The following is a 19,286-nucleotide window of genomic DNA, read 5'->3' as shown; positions in this document are numbered from 1 at the left end:
CACACGCTTATCCTTCTCATAGTGGCTAATCAGACAGTATGTAGAGAAGGGCCAGTCATTCTGCGCTTAGACTTGGACCCTGGTCACCACAGACGTCAGTCTATCAGGCTGGGATGCAGTTGTCGGTCCCCTCAGGTTTCATGATATCTGGTCCTCTCTGGAGACTATGCTACCCATCAATGTCCTGGAACTCAGGGTGGTTCAGAGAGCTTTACTTCAGGGGCAGCGGTTCCTTACTGGAAAACCTATGAAGATCCAGTCAGACAATGCCACGACGGTGAATTACCTGAACGATCGGGGGGAATGCGCAGCTCCATGGAGATTCAGGAGTCGACCAGCATCATGGGCGGAACAGCATGTTCTGATTATCTCAGCCATCTTCATCCCATGGGTGTAAAATTGGTAAGACGACTTTTTCAGCCGGCACAAGGTCCACCCCGGGAAATGGTCCCTTTACAAGGACGTGTTTGCCCTTCTGGTACAGTGTTGGGGCATACCAGAGATCAACCTCCCAATTAAACTTCCAGATTGCTCTTCTCTGCTTGAAGTCCAGGGATCTGAGAGCGGCATGCACAGATGCCATGCCATGCCATGTCCCTGGAGCTTCAGCCTAGTGTACATGTTTCCTCTGTTTCCCATTCTTCCGCAGGTACTCAAAAAGCTAAAAAGGAACGCGTTCCTGTCATTCTTGTGGCTCCGGAGGGCCCGCCTTGGGCATGGTACTTAGACATTTAGGGAATGGTGATTACTAACTAATATACAACACTGGAGGAACACTCAAGCGCTTTCCTTACATAAAAAAGATCTTAATAGTTATCATGAAATTATATGTTCTTTGAAGTAGAAATCCTTTTCATCATATAGATCTTTGCAAGAAACAATAATAAAATAATCAATTTCTCTGTGTCTTATATTAAATGTCCTGTATTGAATGTCACCATGTAAATCTCCCCCCTATCGTTTTTCGTTTGTGGAGTCTACAGGATATCTTCTGTTGTAAACCAGACAACTTCTATACATGTACTCATCACCAGGCATATATGAAACAGAGGGAGAAAACAGACATAGGGCTAGATTTACTAAGCTGCGGGTTTGCAAAAGGTGGGGATGTTGCCTATAGCAACCAATCAGATTCTAGCTTTCATTTATCTAGTACTTTCTACAAAATGACAGCTAGAATCTGATTGGTTGCTATAGGCAACATCCCCACTTTTTCAAACCCGCAGCTTAGTAAATCTAGCCCATAGTGTAAATCAGAGGGGGACACTGTACACCCTCCCGTTGCTCTAATATAGGTTGTCTTCTGTTATGGTTACCTTGTTCTGGTTTTGCCTTGTTGTAGGCCTTTCTTCTATGTTTGGTTATACAAAACTGAGTTTCTGTCAGAGAGGATGGACATAGTAGGGGAGAAGTGTGTATTAAAGCAAGTATAATAACTGCCTAATCTCCTAGTCCACCTGCTATACCCCCAATGTCTCGCAGTGTCCCCCTATGGAATCAGAGAAACAGATTTTACAGTGAGTAAAAATCCTCTTATCTCACAGTATGTTTTAGTGTTTATTAATAATAATAATAATAATAATTAATTATTATTATTTTTATTACCAATTTAAAGGAGAGTCTGGATTCCAGTTAGCTATTAGAACAAACGGAACACAGAATAGATTTGTGAGAGCAAATAAAAAAAATAAAAAAAATTATACTTTTAATGATTTTTTAAAACGTTGTTTTTATATTTAATAGACATTTATTACTCGGATAGAAATACATTAAACAAGCAAAAAGAAGAGAGCCAAAAATAGGTGTGGGGTACCTTATAACGATAGTGACAACACCGACTGTGAAGAGGCCGACATGATTACACCTAAGGTGTAATCCACATCAGGCTGATAAAACTGACAGGTTGTAAAAGACACTTGAAACAGCTTTGATGAAGTAATATTCCGGTAGGCTACAATGACATCAGTTTCATGTTTTCCACTGTCATTCTCTCCTTTTCAACCTGTCAGTGTTATTTGGTGTAATCATGTCAGCCTCTTCACAGTCAGTTTTGTCAGTATCGTTATACTGACTACCACCAAAAATAGTGTAGTATTATCAAAAATTCATATCAGCAGTGAAGTGCTCCGATCAATATCCTTGTACCAAATAAATAAATCAGAAAGCTTATCTGAAGTGCACTTATTTATTTGGTACGCAAATATTAATTAGAGCACTTCACTGCTGATTTGAAGTTTTGATAATAATACACTATGTTTGGGTTCTCTTCTTTTTGTTTATTGTAGATGTATACCTGGAACAGGTGTCTGAGACAAGAGCAGTTTATTGTATGCTGTTAACTTTTTTTATTTCCTATTTAAATATTGGGTAATCGGCTAGCGCCACAAATTTTATTTTGTGATTGTAAAGCACATACATACATACATACATACATACATACAATACATTTAGAAGATATCACCATCAGTGCATCTTCATTAAAGAGCTCCAGAGTATTTCTGCAATTAAGCTATCAAAGATGCAATAGCAGTTCTAGTGAGATTTTTGTGTATGTACAATGGAGACAAATGTTACTAATTTAATTTATTAACTTTAGATATATAGATCATTATATATTAATTTAGGAGCTATTAAATAGCTAGCATAATAGTTCTAATAAAGTACTAAATATGTATTAAAACAGTTCTATAATAGAGAGGCTGTAGAGATGAGATATTTTCACGTTCAGTAGATTTGTATTAAGCTAAAGGGGGAGGAGATTTTTAATATATCTTAAATTGTAACCCTCACCCCCCACACCTCTAGATTATAAATAGCATACAGTATTGTGACAGGATGGACCGACTATGACACCTTCTCTGTCCCTGCTGGGTACTGGCTGGGCTTACTTTACCACCGTTCCCTTTCGGTATCCCAAATGCGCCCTCTCACCGCAGTAGGAGGGGCTTACAAATGCTGCCACCACTGGACTCCTTTACCAGCATCCAGTACCGGGTTTCTTCTGGGTAACTGACGCTAGTGTACCCCGTTACTGGTGTACCTGTGCTGGTACTCCTAACTTCTTCCTATGGATCAGTGTTGCTGTGGATGGATCCCCCCCCACCCCGGCCTATCACACTGGCCAAAACTGCTGGGTAGCAGCAGAACGGTGGTACTGGATGCTGGGTCCAAATCTGAGAAACAGCCGGGAACAGATTAGATTTTGGGTCTAATCTGTAGGTCACAGGGATAGAGAAGTTTTCAACCAGGTGTTTGAAGCAAGTGATGTTTATTTGCAGTCATCCTGGTTGAAGGTACCAGGGAGCAGGTCAGATGGAACATGAAGAACAATTTTCAATGCAAGACAGTGCTTTTTATACTGATTTGAACACCGCCTCACAGGTAAGCCAGCCCCCTTGAGGTCTGAGGTATTTTTAGAATCAGGATGCAATTTGTTTACCCAAACATGGATTTACTTGCAATGCAAAGCTAACAATATTTACACTTATCTGTGATATCCTAAAACATGCTGTGATTTGCTGCATCTTAAGTTGGACACAGGAAATCTAACAGCAGCCTAATTAAGCCCTGCACTATTTCCTTTAAATAAATTTATACCATAAGTTATTTATAAGTGATCCAGTGACAAATATGCTTCCATATTCTGAAATGTGATTATTGCTAAAGCTTGGAAGAATATTAATATTACATCTAAAGACTATTTGAGTATCTAAATAATAATTTTTATGAATATTTGTACTCTTTAAAATAGCAAATAGTTTGCCTAAAATTACCAAAGTGTACTAGACAAGTCTATTTGAATTGATGAGATTATTTCCAATATGTCGAAGTTGCTGTATTTGATAACAACTACAAGAATTTGGCAATAAAAAAAAATGAATGACGTGCCTGGGAAAAATAGTCCTTACAGTGTTCTACAGTATGTGCAACAAATGTATCAGCCTCTATGTTCCTGCCTATTGGAGCTTGCATTGTAACTTTTAGTTTGTGGGGGCACATTGTCTAAACTATTATGTATAATATGTTGATTCCTTTATCCAGGTGATGAAATGTCAGTGCTATCTATTCATTATGCTTGTTCTGTTTAGGTCATTGAGTTTCTGAGGAAAAAGGAAAAGTTCCTCATGCTGGTTCTGAAACACATTGGTACTTCGGCTATGATGGACTTGTTACTTCGTCTCATCAGTTGTGTGGAGCCAGCTACGCTGAGACAAGACGTGCTCAATGTGAGAGCTATCAAATGCATGTCATATCAAGACATAGACTAAAACAGAGGTCCATGTAAAATGGCAGAGAGAATACATTTTAGCAAAGCAGTGTGAACGGGTGTTGTTTTTCTTTACTACAGCGGTGTTCTTATCCTTGTTGTACTGCATCTCTCTAAATTGATAACATTAAGAAACAAATCACAGCTACTTTTGTGTTAATAGACTTCAATAACAGCCCTCCTTAATAATGAATAATATTCTCTGTATTAGAGTATATATACCCATCCTTAAATTGTAACCTGTCACCATAATTTAGCATTTTGAATTTAATATCCAAAAGTCATTTTTCTGTTTGAGAATTAGTCCTTTTTCATTGTGTAATTCAGATTTCATTTTTGTTATCCTCCATGGTTCGTTATCGTTTTTGTCTATTGGAGCAGCATATGTAGTATGACATAGATTGATGCTGAGCTACCTCCCTAGCAGTTTTCTGGCATTGTGTCCTACTTTGAACATGAGAGTATCTTCTTTTGGAAGACAAATCTCTTGTATAGACAAGCCCTAAATGTCAGCCATGTATTATAGTATTCCAGTGTTCAACGTCTCTGTTTGTCATTTCAGTGGTTGAATGAAGAGAGGCTCATTCAGAGATTGATAGATCTTATCCATTGCAGTCAAGATGAGGATGTAAGTATTCGGTCTGTGAGCTTCCACCGACATGATATATATATATATATATCTATAATATAAATGCTTAGTGGCGTGTGTTAGTCTGTCTGTGTGTGTGTGGAAAAAATAAAACCAAGCTGCAGCGCCACCTGCTGGGCGGAGTTATACACTGACCTACTAAATTCTTAGTGTGTGTGGGAAAAAAAATTCAGAAAGGGCTGAAATTTGGTATACTAAGATGTTTTTAATTTGTTAATTTAATTTGTTATTTGTTAAAAGTGTTTATAAAGATTTAAAAAAAAATATATATATTTCTTGAAGGAGAAGTGACAGTTGGGAGTGGTTGGTGGTTGCCGGGGGTGACAGTGGGGAGTGGTTGGTGGTTGCCGGGGGTGACAGTGGGGAGTGGTTGGTGGTTGCCGGGGGTGACAGAGTGAGAGGAGTGTGATACTCAGGACCGCTGAGAGAGATCCCTGTGTCTGGATAGACATCTGGATAGATGTGGCGATGAAAATGAAGGATGAGGTGATGGAGAAGAATGATGAGGTGGTGACATGTGGACAAAACCACGTTAAAAAAGGTCGCTTACGTCTGGAAGTAACGCTCTTCCCCTGAGGAGGCCTGGGCTAGGCCCAAATGCATGACAAGAACCTTTTTAACACCTTAAGTAGCTTGATTTGACTAGAATGCATGAGTATCATGCACGGGTTAACTTGTGTGTATGTATATATATATATATATATATATATATATGTATAATATATATATATAAAATATATACACACACACACACACACACACACGTGTACAAACTTAAATAGGCTCTTTCCTCAGTAAGAACTTTAATTTCAGTGGAAGAACACATTGCCAGAGCATATACTGTATTATGAAATATATATAGTTTGTATGTAAATTAGATTTTTGGCTATCGTGCTTCTGAAGTAATAGGACTTCACATATCTCTTCACCTACTGATATAAAACTAGGTGAGATGGTGTTTCTGCTAAAATCTTCTTTCGGGAATAACCATTCAAAACAACTATAGCAAATGTTTTGGGTCATATAGGTGTTGCCAGATGTAGTATTATTTCAAGAATGGTTTGGTAATCTTGCATATCCAGGTGCTTTTCACTAAATATGATGCTATAAAGACTGCTCTAATTTTCTGTGATGAGTTTACTGTTATGTACTGGTTAATGAGCCCTCTGTTATAGCGGTGGTAATCATTTTCACGATTTTACCACCGTTAAAGAGTACCCAAGCCTATACCGGTGGTAATCGATTACCACCATTCCCACACTGAGGAGTACTACGCTTAAATTCCGAATGTGGGAAAAAACAATTGTAAGGTTGCGATGACATGAAAATCTACTGACGGACGCCTGACTAGTCGGAATAACTTCCAGTCACCATCCTGCTCCGATCGGAGATCTACAGCTTCGGTTTGGTGGTAAGTCTGCTTATATTACAATCGTTTTTTCCCAAATTCGGAATTTAGGTATAGTATTCCTCGGTTTCGGAATTATCCGCACCATTAAAGAGTACCCAACCGTGTTATAGTACTAAAAGGGTAGAGCCAGTATTGCTCCCCAGCTGTTGATCTGCTACATGTTCTACGAGCCTCATGCAGCCACTGGCTCATTCTAAGTATTACAAGAGTGGTAGTTTAATGGGAGGTCCTGAGTAACTGGTTAGTTGGACATTAATGAGAGTGTCAGGCAGTCTGTACAGCACTGCAGTTACTTTTATATCTTGTGGTGAGCTCACTTTTGGTTACTCCTGTTTTTCAGAGACAGTCCAATGCATCCCAGACTTTATGTGATCTCATCCGACTAAGCAGGGATCAATGCAGTCAGATGCAGGAGATACTAGAGATTGATCCGTTGTTGGTAACTCTTGAATCGTGAGTGTTGTACTTGTACACATGGCTTTTTTCTTATTGTGGAGCACGTTTACCCCTTTGAGTGCCAGAGGTTTTAGAATATTTCTCTATCCCATGTGAAACCAGGCTAATTTGCAAGATTTTCAAATAGATCAGCTTAAAGAAATTTCTATTGAATTAGAGGTGGTTATGTAATGTAAATATTTAAAAACCAAAAATAAAATTATAGAAAAAAAGACTGTACATTTTATTCACGGGAGTGTGGGGAGTATGACAAAGCTTCCTGATCCACACGCAAACCACTCTTTGTGAATTTGGCATGTTAGTGTTACCAACGTGACCTTGCACTTCTGGCCCAGCTCTGAGAGACTGAAACTTACATTGCTGTCAATCAAAGGGTTAAAGTTTACCTAAAAGGACTTTCTCAAACATGACCGTTAAATCTAGTGAATTTACATTGTTGCCCTCATTCATTGACACTTGGTACAATGTTTCAATTTTTTGCAAACAAATTTCTGCTCCAACCACATTTTCACATTACTTTTATTAAAGCAAAATGTTTTTACAGTATCTCAATAGTACCTCAAAACCAATCACACCTCAAATTATTATTTCACTTGATTGTCTATTATACTCTAATAGATATGCCTACAACACATATATAACAGCTACTTACTAAGCAGTTATATTTTGTTGGCCTGTAGCAGAAATCTTTGTATATTTGGAAATCACTAGAAAGAATACAGCTCATCTGTAAGCAAATTTTTCTTATATTGCAATGCTAGGAGATGTTCATACAATACAATAATTTGCACTCAGCGGAAAACCCTTGCATGTAGATAATCTGTTGTAGAAATATGGTGTCTTTTGTACCTGCAGACAACAGTGTGTAGAGCAACTTTTGCACAATATGTTCGATGGAGAGCAGACTGAGAGCTGTATTGTGAGTGGGACTCAGATTTTGCTGACCTTACTGGAGACCAGAAGACCAAGGTATGTCTGACCAACTAGTTAGTCAAGCCATGCATTTTGTATGCCTGCAACCTTCTATAGTGAATGCTATCAAAACCAACCACACCTCAAAGTATTATGGTTTTGCCCTCCCCCCCCCCCCCCAAGCAAAATGCATTCTAAAGTAGTCCTAAATTAATTACATTGGGAACAATCACACACACATCACATTTTGTTTCCCAGATTTTATACAATAAAAAAAAAAAACCTGCACTTCTTGCTTTAGCAGTTGATGCACCATCCTATACCTTGACACATCCCAATGCAAACTGTATCCTATATGGCCTCATCTCTGTTTCCCCTGGTAGAGATTAGTTCTGATCTAACACCTCTCCTACTCCTAACCCCTCTTGTACTTTGTCTTCTGTCGCTGACTCAGTGTTTCACTCATTTTCCAAAGCTCAACCTCAATGCTTATCTTGCAGTGTGGATCCTCTTCTGGATTCACTACCTCAGGGATATGAGAGGCCAAGTCCTACAGTCAGCCGCAGTATTCTTCAGGGCATCGAATCACGACTGAAGGATTTTCACCACCTGCTCCAGTATCCCCCTAAGGTAAATATTAGTAGTGCCCATATCTGGGTAATAAACATCTACTCCATAGCTTTACATGTTATAATTGTGAGCTCACTGTCCACTTTCCTATTACAATGACTAGTAATTAGGTACCAAATCTAAGTACCATTTTGTCCTAAATATTTCTAACCTCGTTGTAGGCAGTTACACCATTTGTCCATGCTGTGAATCCACTGCATTTGTCATGTCCCTGGTTGTCAAATGACGTCCATAAGACTGAATTCTGTGCACTATCAATTGTCTGACCCCCTGTGATACATGAGTAGCTAATTAATAGTCCCAGCTCTATTACCAGTAGTATTGGAGCTGTCATTCGGCAAGGGATATATGCTGTCGCCGTCTACAGCAAGGTTTGTAAAATGATACCTTTATTACAACCTTTATTACATGGTTAATTACAATTGTTGTTTTAAAGTCAATATATACTTTAAGGCTAAAGTATTGGTCATGCAGTATACATTGTTTATATTATACGGTTACTGCTTGGCTACAATTCATGACATGTAGTTTTTTGAGCCTGACTAGAATGTGCTATACAGAGGACATCCGTAATTTTCTAGACATTGTCCTTTATTTTGAATATTCTAGTCTTGTCTTGCTAATGGTTTTCAAGTTCATCACGGATCACATTTGTGATACCATGTGTTTTATCATATATAAAATATAATTTTCCAAATCAAGTTACAGATTTTTAAAATGTTAGTTCATGGGGGCATTTTCAACTAGCCGCGAAGTGCCTCCAGAACGGTGATGAAGGCACTCCGCGGCTATGGAACATCACAGATCTCCCCACCCCCATAGAGGTGCGAGGAGAAATCCGCGATGTTGTAGTACCGGAAAATGTGCGCAGACACAATGTTTCGAGGAGTATTGCGGCTATTTGAATATGCCCCTTAATATCCAAAGTTAATAATTCTGAGATGTACAGCTTTTAATGTTAAAAATAGGCTTCCGGTCTCTGGACCAGAATTGACCTGAGTCATTTAAGGAGAGCAAAGAAAAGGAGTAAGTTTGTTCCTGAACAAACCATGTTACAATGCAAGGGGTGCAAATTAGTTTATTATTTTGCACATAAGTTAAATACTGGCTGCTTTTTCATGTAGCACACAAATACTTGATAGCTTTATTTTTACACTGAAATTTACAGTTGATCTAGGACATGCCCTACCAAAACAATAAATCTGTACCACGCATTTTACATTTACCTCCAACGCAACATCGTTTTGCCCACGTGCAAAGTTGCTCCTTTTTTATGTTTTACTCTCCTTAATGACTCTGGCTCAATATATTTTATTTAGTGTTGTATGTGTGTATCCATAATATTTATTTACGCTCTTTAATACAGAAAGAATCAATCCTGACCACTATTGGTGTTCTGGAAGAACCTTTGGGAAATGCACGTCTCCACACTACACGTCTCATTGCTGCCTTGTTGCAAGCCAATACTCCCAGTATTAACCAGGAGCTCTGCAGACTTCGCACCATGGATCTCTTACTTGTAAGCATTTCTGGAAAAGGACTGATATGGTTTTCTACTGCAAAAAACTAGTAAGATATACTAATATTGCTCATATTGCTGCAAGGTTCATTCGCCAGTAGATGACAGTTTTGCCTGGAGCATAGAATAATATTGGATTTATTTGCTTTGCATACTTGATGTAAACAGCCAACATTGTGTGTAGCTCCAGTCACTTTGAGTTTGAACATTGGGCATACAAAAATTTCATCCACAGGCCATAGCCCCAGGTGGGATCTTCTTCCAAGCAACACTAAGGACAGAACAAGCTTGAGAAAAACAGGATTATTCACTTTTTCGCCTGATGTTAATTTAAACAGCTTGTTTATTTTTAATTTTTATATTTTTAATTCCTTGGCTTCAAGATGCTGGCTTGATTCTAAGATCTGAGGGTTAATCTATTTCCTTTCACTGATGGAACTACATGAGTTTCATGGCTAATTATGAGCGTAATCTTATGTGTTTAGAAAGTAGTGACTTGGTGACTGTCTGTATCTCAAACTAACAGATAGTTACCCCACCCCCCCCAAGAAGAAACCTCACAAAAAGTTGGATTGCATTGGGTTTTCTGAACCACTGTCCTGTCTGCCCCTGAGTGGGTTTAAATACCTACTCAAGAGAATGTGGTGGTAAATCATACGGTATGTCATCATAATGAGATCTATAAAATATACTGTCAGCAGTGACATAGTATCCATAGTATCTTGGTTCCCATGTATTTGGTATTCCTCTCTATTGTCTTAAAGGAGCAATGGAAGTTGTCTGTATGTGTTTCTGACATGTGCGATGCATGTGATTAGTTTCCCTCCACTTTGAGAAGGATCTTACAATAATTAGTAGTAGCAAAGTGTTATATTTAGATTTAGATTTATTTTTGTTCCATTTAGCACATGTTGCATGTAAGTTAGCATGTTTTAATGAGCAGCCCCGTATGTCTTTTGTATATACTTGGCATCCACCACTTGTTAGACCTATAACATTTACACCTATAGCTGTTAAGAAGTTTTGCATTTTGTGTTCCTGTTTCCAAAGTTGTTGCTTAGAGAAGTTATGTATAAAACTGATCCAGCTTTCTCTCCATTAGTTTGGCATGTGCGTGTCCTGTGGTCTTGTTGTGGTCACATTTTCATATGCTTATTCTTGAGATCTGATGCTGTTTTAAGCTTCCTGGTTCATTAAGCCTGTAGTTCTGGTGAACTTTATGGAAAGGAAACTATTTTCTGTAGTGATGGATAGTTCACGAATGATTAGTTCAAATGAACTAATCTTCAAAGTGAACTAAATCATTTAGTTCACAGCTCTGGCAAAGATTAGTTCACCAGGAGGTGGGAGGAGTTAGAGATAAAGCCGAGCAGCTCCAGCAGCCTCACTCACTGTCTCATTCACACTGGCTCTTTTGTTTCTATTCAGCTCTCTCATTTAATACTTATGAGTCAGTACCTCTAAACTACCAAAGGTGGCACTGCTGTGCTCAGACATTGTGTGAGACTCTGGAGATGATCACTGACTGTAAGTCATGAGTCATTCTCCTGGCTCAGGAGTTCATTAGTTCATCTAGTTCATTTCACTCACAGACTCATATGAGTCTCCGAATCATTTCACTCTCTGAATCATTTCACTCTCTGAATCATTTCAATCATTTAGCTCATGAGTCACAGGATACATGAGTCACAGGATACATGTCAGCTCAAGACACACTGCACTGCTGAGTGCTGCATGCTATATACTGTAGTTCTGTTTACCTCACCATATATACAGGGGAGATGTATTAAACCTTCAAGAGAGATAAAGTGGAAACGTTGCCCATAGCAACTAATCATTTTCTGCCATTTTATAGACTCTGCTAGATTAATGACAGAAGCTGATTAGTCATAATTGCCAACATTATGTTGGCTACGTCTGGGAGTTCCTGGAGCGGGGTATGGGCGTAGGGGGCGGGGCTTCGTTAATTGCCCCATTTTGGCCCCGCCCCCAGTGACGTGATGCCTATTTTGGGTCTTTTTACAGCTGTAAAAATTCCCACCTAAGGTTTGATACATCTCCCCTATATCCTGATTGCACTGATCTAAATTTTAAAAGCAAAAAAGTGACACTTTATAATACTCTGAATTTGGGTCTTTTTCATTTGCATATTATGGAAATAAAAAATAATAATGAAAATGTAATTAATTTTGCAGAGCTCAACCTGTCACTACTAGTTTTTGTATAAGTGATTGCCCTTTTTAAAATATTAAAAATGATCTGACATATTAAACTTATCTGATAATTTTAACAGGACTATAACTCATCTAATGAGGTAGTATATATGCCTACAGTATGTGTAATAGACTAGATCTATGTCTCCAACCACTTCTCTCAGCAGTGTTCCAGAGCTAGTGATCTAACTGAGCTAAATGAACTACTGAGTCAAATGAGTGAAATGAACTAATCTTTTGAACTAATCTTTTGTGTGAACTAGATCAGAATGAACTAATCTTCAAAATGAATTAGATTTCCCATCACAAATTTATGAGGTTTGGTGGCTTTTAAAGTACCATGTGCTATGTTGCTAATCTCAAGTTGCTAATTCTCACTGGCTATTCACCACTACTGTATTATTGAATAATGTAACACATAGCCAGCCCAAGTTTAATTTGCAGTGGCTACTTACTATTACAGTGTTCTTAAATGTCACATACAATTTTGGTTTGCTTGTCTCAGCGTAATATGTAGTCAGCAACACAAGGCTCTCATAAAATTAATCATATTTTAGCTCTCATACCACATCAGGGTTAATAGAAATATGTGGTCTACCCTACACTGTGTTGTGAATATGTGGTGATGACACTGGTATTATATAGTGGTTTATACAATAGTGGTCTATACAATAGTGGTTTATACAACATTGGTAATTCCGTAGACCTTATGCTTGTACTGGACTTTGCTTTCACCTTGTTGATGTAGGCAGGCTATCGCTGTGGATTATCACTCCAGTTCAAGTCACATAGGACACCTTCATACTTATATGTATTACCAGTTATATCTTTGATGCTTGTTGTGACCAGCATTTGATATAAACTTCCCAGTGCCTCTTATGATTGGTTATGTTGATTGTTTTAGTTCTCCCTACAGGTCTAGTCTTTCTCCTTAATTTTTATTTCATGTGAACGTGGTTCGTGGTTTCACAAAGTGGAGTTATAGGCTATGACTTGCATAATTGTCTCTTGTAGCTGCTTTAGTTTAGTTTATTTGGTTCCTTTCCTGTATTGTCTGTGATTACTTTGGGTCATGTCCCCAATGTAATTCATGTATAAAGATAATTTATGCACTCATTAAATACATTTCCCATGTAGTTAGCTTTAGGGTCCTTGCAACCGGTGGTACTGACATTCCCGATGCTGTAACTTTCGACAATAGTTACAGCGACATCTTCACACCTAATGTTTGTCACCTACAAACTATTAATTCCAAATGTTTAAAAAACTTACTTGCAGTAAACTCGATTGACTAAACAGGCCGGCAGCACATAAAGACGCGCCTGTGTACGCCGACAGCAATATTGCTACACTTAAGGGGAAGTTATGCAATTGCTTAAGGCTACATATTGTAAGCCTTAGTAATAAACATTGAACAGACTGCGCCTATTTTAACTCCCCCTTAAGTGTACTTATATTATTGTTGGCGTACACAGGCGCGTCTTTATGTGCTGCCGGCCTGTTTAATCAATCGAGTTTACTGCAAGTAAGTTTTTTAAACATTCAGAATTAATAGTTTGTAGGTGACATAAATATTCGGAGTAAAGATGTCGCTGTAACTCTTGTCGGCAGCTAAAGCATCGGAAATTAGTACCCAACCCCCTTGCAACTGCTGGTTATTACTGTAATGTCAATCATGGTATTTTCAAGTTGCTCTTCCTGACGGCACATGGTCTACAGAGTACAGTGTTGCTATAAAAGTAAAAAGTAACTAGTTAATTGGGGGAAGACAGGTCTTTTCCAGTCTCAATGTAATGATACGTATCCAGGAATCCTTTAGTTACTTGTTCTCCTGATATTTATGGTTTACCTCTGTGACAGGATGTGCTTACTCTGCCACTTTGTCAGGGGGAGTTTTTTTTTTTTACAGATTTGTCTTTAGTTTTACTTACTCAATAACCTACTATTACCAACTCCTACTGGTGCTACTTGCTACCAGGAACTCACTGATTGTAAGTGCGAACTGCGCACCACAGCCCCCGGTTGTAAGAGATTAGTCGCTGCCACCACCAGGCTCATTCACCAGCTCCTAGAATCGCTTACTTCTGGGTGGTGTGCTGGTTACTGTGGCTGATTCCTTCTGATCATTTACTTTGGATCAGGACCCTGCACGGAATTCATGTGGCGGCTCGCAGCGCTGCTTAAATCTGCTCCCAGCACTCAAGAGCTGGATAGTCTGCCCAACACTGTCAGGGCCTGCAGGATCCACAATAACTACCAGACATGAGGTGGGTGGATCTGCCTGTGTCACCAGTGCTTCAATCATTTGATTTTGATTTTAATCCCCAAGTGCCATAGTACCAGATTTTAAATTAAACTATGTCCCACAGCATAGCCGGAGGCAAAGGGGAAACCCCACCATAACATCTGATTAAGCTGGAGCAGCAGTTCATCAGTTCTGTTTTTCTCTGAAGTCTTTGTTTTGGGTCTAAGATGATAGAACATTAGATATAGGCCTTGTCAATAGGAGGATTAACACAGGCAAATAAAACGTTATCTTGGTCTGTCACCCCATAGTCGCTATAAGAAAAGTATTAGGTGTTAAGTACATAGTTTTTTTTTCTGCTTCTGCAGGACCTGTTTTTTAGGTATACTTGGAACAACTTTCTGCACATCCAGGTTGAGTTGTGCATAGCAGCAATCCTCTCCCACTCTCTGCAAGATGAAAAGCGTGTGTTCGCTATGGAAGAGAAAACAAAGGAGGAGGCACTTAATGGCAACACAGCAAATTCTGAGATTAACATACCTGAGCCAGAGAATATCATGATCACACATGTAAGTCTCAATGCTGTTTATAAAATACAGTATATTAGCCACTTTGTTTTCTATTGTTTTTAGCCAGAACAAATTCAATTGTAATTGTGCAGGACATGAGCCTAAAACTTTATGTAAGACACTGTTCTTGTTTTGGTAGAAATTAAATATTAATATACAGACTTAGTCGTGATTAAAACAAGTTGCCATAATGAATCTCACCTACTGTGTAGTCACAAATTACACCATGTTTGTATATAAACAAATAAAGCTACATTTGAAAATAATGATAGATTTCCATGTAACCTTTTAATAGAGATCTCCATAAATCTACTGATTTTATACTTTTTATACCTAATTCACTGGGCTTCCCTGCTTCTCAGTAATGTGTTCACATTATAATGTTTACCTCAACTACAAATTGGTGCCATATATAGTTTCTTTATACAATTGCCTGTATAGAGCTGATAGGTCAGCAATATTTAGAGCCTGATGACATTGCAGTCAGCACATGAGTTGATGCTTTAGTTATGAATAAACTAATAAAACCATTATAGTGGGATTCTATGGAAGATTGAAAAAAGTGGGTAAATATTATTAAGAATAGTGAGTAGAAGATTAAAGGATAACACCAAATGAATTTTGGTAGAGCTGAAGGAGTTAATGCAGAGCCGTAACTTAGAATGCTAGCGCCTGGGGCGAGTAAGAAAAATGCCGCCCCCCTAGCCCTCAATTTTAACCAAATTAACCTAAAACATTCCGAAATTGCGCGCCCCTTCAGCATTGCACCCTGGGGGGTAGCCCCTCTCGCACAGCCCTAGTTACGGCCCTGAGTTAATGTAGAAAGCAAAAATATACTTAGTTTGGGTGTTACTAGTGAGCTCCCCAGTGGGTCTTACTGCTGGCTTGCTTCAAGCAAGCTGAGCGAATGCTATTGCCCCTCCCCCATAAGCTTCCCATCCGCATTAATTGGAAGTTTACTGAGGAGGGTCATCAACTCCCACCTCCAGCAGAAAGAGGTTGTGTGTGTTGCAAGCTGAGAGGGGTGTGCTGTATATGAGTGTCCATTGGGGGTTCCTTGTCTGGTAAATGATGCATCCAAGATAATTATGTTTTTGTTTTCTGTATAACTCCTTCAACTCCAATGTAACTAAATGTATAATTTTGTTTGGTGTTCTTCGTTAAATACTGCAATGCCAGGAAAGTAATCAGTCATGTACTTTATTATGGGTGAAAATTGTATCTGCATAAAAACTATTTCAAATGACATGAGTACCACCAATGAGATCCCTGTTCCAGCTCTTCCAGGAGTGCTGCTTGGTACAAAGAATATTGGATGCTTGGGAAACCAATGATAAGATTCAGTGAGTACTACAATTGTGTATCATGTAAAGATGTGCATAAGTCATACTTCCCTTATAGTATTACTAGCCGTCATTATTATTGATATGTGCACTGGTCTTTTTTACAAGCTGTGTTACTTAGTGCAATATTACTTCACGATCACTGTGTATTATTTGCATGTTACACGGTGTAATAGCCTTGCTTTATGCATTTTTTTTCCTGTCTTATACTTTAGTAGGAAAAAGGCACTGTAATGTAGCATACATTGAGATTTTAACTATTTTTTTTTTTACTATAGGTTAGTAAATGAAACAGTTGTCTGATTAGTTACTAGTTAGAAGACTCTTTTCCCTAAGCAATCATTTCATACATGTCCCCCCAGTCCTCTGTGTATCACCTTGGGTACCTATGGTTAATTGTGTGTGTGGGGTGCATGTATGTTCGTGTTGTTTACTTGCTTCATAACTCTGTGCTTGCAGGGCTGAAGGAGGAATGAGAAGAGGGAACATGGGACACTTAACACGCATTGCCAATGCAGTTGTACAGAATATGGAGAAGGGCTCTGTGCAAGTTCAGATCAGTGACTTTATTAAAGGTAATAGTCTTCACCAGTCTTTTGCATGTATTATGATACAGTCACCTCTCCAATACTCAATGTGCTTGGCTTAATTGCACAACAAATAGAACATGTCCTATTTTTTAACTTAATGTTTATTTTTTAATGTTCATGTTCTGTTGTGCAGTTTGATAGCAAATCCATAAACACTGTCCATTACTGGATAGGAAGAAATGATCCCTTAAACTACAGAAATAGAAAGAACATCAGGTGGATAATAATCTCTCGTGTGCAAGAACCTTAACAGTAGTGGTGGTCATGTGAGAGTTGTTTTCTAACTGAATTTATACATGTCAGCTGAAATATCCAGCTCACAAGTAAGTCTGTTATAAACAAGACAAACAAAACACCAGAAATAGCAGCAATGTTAATTCCAAATCACAATATTGTTGGGAAATGCTTTTTCTAATTTGAATATAAACTAATAATATTTATTGTCTTTGAACATTTTTGATGCTGTGTAATGATTATAGTCCCCGAAGTATAATTAAGGCAGGTAGCATAAAAGATTGTTGTGTTTGTATTTGTTTCCTTACTATTAAGTTATTGTGCTATCTCTCTAGAGCTGCCTGAGGACTGCAGAGGGAGGTGGGAGACTTTTGTTGAGGAAACCTTGACTGATACTAACCATAGGAACACTGTGGACTTGGTAAGGTTACTATCTCTCTCACCACATACATTATGGCTATAATTCATTCTGCTTGTTTTAATCTTTCTTTGTTTCATCATGTTCATATCTTCAACAATAGAGTCCTTACATTCTTCACTGGAAGTATATCTTGCTATCCACCTTTTGTGTTTATTTAAATGTTTAATTCCCAGAGTCTGTTTCTCAGACCTATACAACTTCTCTTCGCTTTTCTTATATATTGGACTACTACGTTTTTAGTGCTTCCTCTATCCATCACTATGCTTAGTGTATCCTGTTGCATTCCTAGGTAAATACACACCACCTTCGTTCTTCCAGTGAAGATGAAGATATTGACAGTGCTTTTCCCAATGAATTATCAGTGCAGCAGGTGAGCAGGTCACTACATTGAACTTTCTGATGATATGTGGTCATCATAGAAATGACTACTCTGCGCGTTTCGAGTGTATAGCCTTATACTAAAGCGATAAGTGTTTGTTGGGTATCTCGTCATTCATGTATGGAGTAGTTTAGAGTGGATTGTTTTCTTTTAATGTAGTTCACGTTTTGTAAACTTTACTATTAACGAAAATAAAGCTGTTTATTTGACTTTTTGTGTTTTTTGTGGCTTTCAGGCCTTCTCCGACTACCAGGTTCAGCAGATGACCTCTAACTTTGTTGATCAGTTTGGGTTTAACGATGAGGAATTTGCTGAGCAGGAAGACAACATAAAGTAATTCACAATTTTGAAGAAGTTTTATCACCTTTTCCAAATAACCATTAACATGTATTTGCAATTTCTTGTGACCACTGCATGTTCTATCCAGTTACTTTGTCTTAATCCACACATTCTGCAATTTTGGATGATCATTTTGGCAATTTAGAGCAGATCGTCACACCATTACACTGTGTGTCCTGTGCTTGTAATTCCTGCTCAAAATCCAGCCGTGACTGTATAGGATTTGATTGGGTATTGTGTAAACATGTTTAACTGATGATCCCCAGAACCACAAGCTTTTGGTCATCAACTGCAGTAGCCCATGTTTGCATTATGTTTCAGTTATTTTGAACAGTTCAATCATAGTATGTATTAGACATTTCTAGTTTATGTTCTTACTGTGTTAATTCTGTAATGATAGTTGCTTTATCACTTTTTCTCTTTAATTCTGTGGGAGACGCTGGAAAGGTTATAGAGTGTGGTGCACTGAGGTATAGACTGGGCATGGGATCGCCTCTGGGATCCCTTATGCCAGCCATGCTCAAGGGTAGGAAGCCAGTTTCAGACAGGAATTATCACAGGGTCTGGAAGACCTACATCTTCTGGTGTGAATGGAAGGGTTTTCTACCTCTTCTTTCTGGTTCGCTCCTGTTTACTTCTCTTCCTGCAGTATGGTTTGGATGGAGGCTTAAGTCTTAGCTCCTTGAAGGTTCAGGTGTCTGCCTTAATTGGTTTTCTTTCAAAGAAAACTAGCACTTTTACCGATAGTGCAGACCTTCTTACAGAGAGTGATGTATGTGCAGCTTCCATACCCATGGTACATCCTTGGGATTTTTACCTGATGGCTGCCTTGCAGCACCCTCCCCTACCATTGGGTTGGTGAAGTCAAAGTTCCTTACCTGTAAGACTACCTTCGTTTTGGCTATCTCCAAAGCTAGGATAGTTTCAGAGCTTGGGGATCTGTCTTGTATGTCTCCTTTTCTTATCTTTCCTGAAGACAGAGTAGTCTTTCTGACTAAGCCTTCCATTCAGCCTAAGGTAGTTTCCAAGTCCTAGTTGAATCAGGAGTTTGTGATTCCGGCTTTAGATCAGGGAAGGTCTCAAGATAAAGTGGGCTCTCTTCAGTCTTT

At 38.6% G+C, this 19,286-nt stretch overlaps 1 protein-coding gene across 3 annotated transcripts in view; it reads left to right on the top strand.

The window, feature by feature from the left end:
- PPP6R2 (protein phosphatase 6 regulatory subunit 2) overlaps positions 1–19,286 on the top strand; it is an 89,886-nt gene that overhangs the window by 28,588 nt on the left and 42,012 nt on the right. For all 3 annotated transcript variants that reach the window (XM_075208496.1, XM_075208495.1, XM_075208497.1), the window contains exons 5-16: positions 4,089–4,226; positions 4,830–4,895; positions 6,668–6,780; positions 7,639–7,752; positions 8,196–8,325; positions 9,692–9,844; positions 14,671–14,871; positions 16,150–16,214; positions 16,674–16,789; positions 17,374–17,459; positions 17,749–17,829; positions 18,074–18,171. In XM_075208496.1, the coding sequence (XP_075064597.1) occupies positions 4,089–4,226; positions 4,830–4,895; positions 6,668–6,780; positions 7,639–7,752; positions 8,196–8,325; positions 9,692–9,844; positions 14,671–14,871; positions 16,150–16,214; positions 16,674–16,789; positions 17,374–17,459; positions 17,749–17,829; positions 18,074–18,171 (1,361 nt within the window). The remainder of the gene's footprint in view (positions 1–4,088; positions 4,227–4,829; positions 4,896–6,667; positions 6,781–7,638; positions 7,753–8,195; positions 8,326–9,691; positions 9,845–14,670; positions 14,872–16,149; positions 16,215–16,673; positions 16,790–17,373; positions 17,460–17,748; positions 17,830–18,073; positions 18,172–19,286) is intronic.

The sequence above is a fragment of the Mixophyes fleayi genome, chromosome 4, assembly GCF_038048845.1.
Source record: "Mixophyes fleayi isolate aMixFle1 chromosome 4, aMixFle1.hap1, whole genome shotgun sequence".
Classification (NCBI taxonomy): domain Eukaryota; kingdom Metazoa; phylum Chordata; class Amphibia; order Anura; family Limnodynastidae; genus Mixophyes; species Mixophyes fleayi.
The sequence above is the reverse complement of the archived record's forward strand: the minus strand, read 5'-3'. Positions and strand labels throughout refer to the sequence as shown.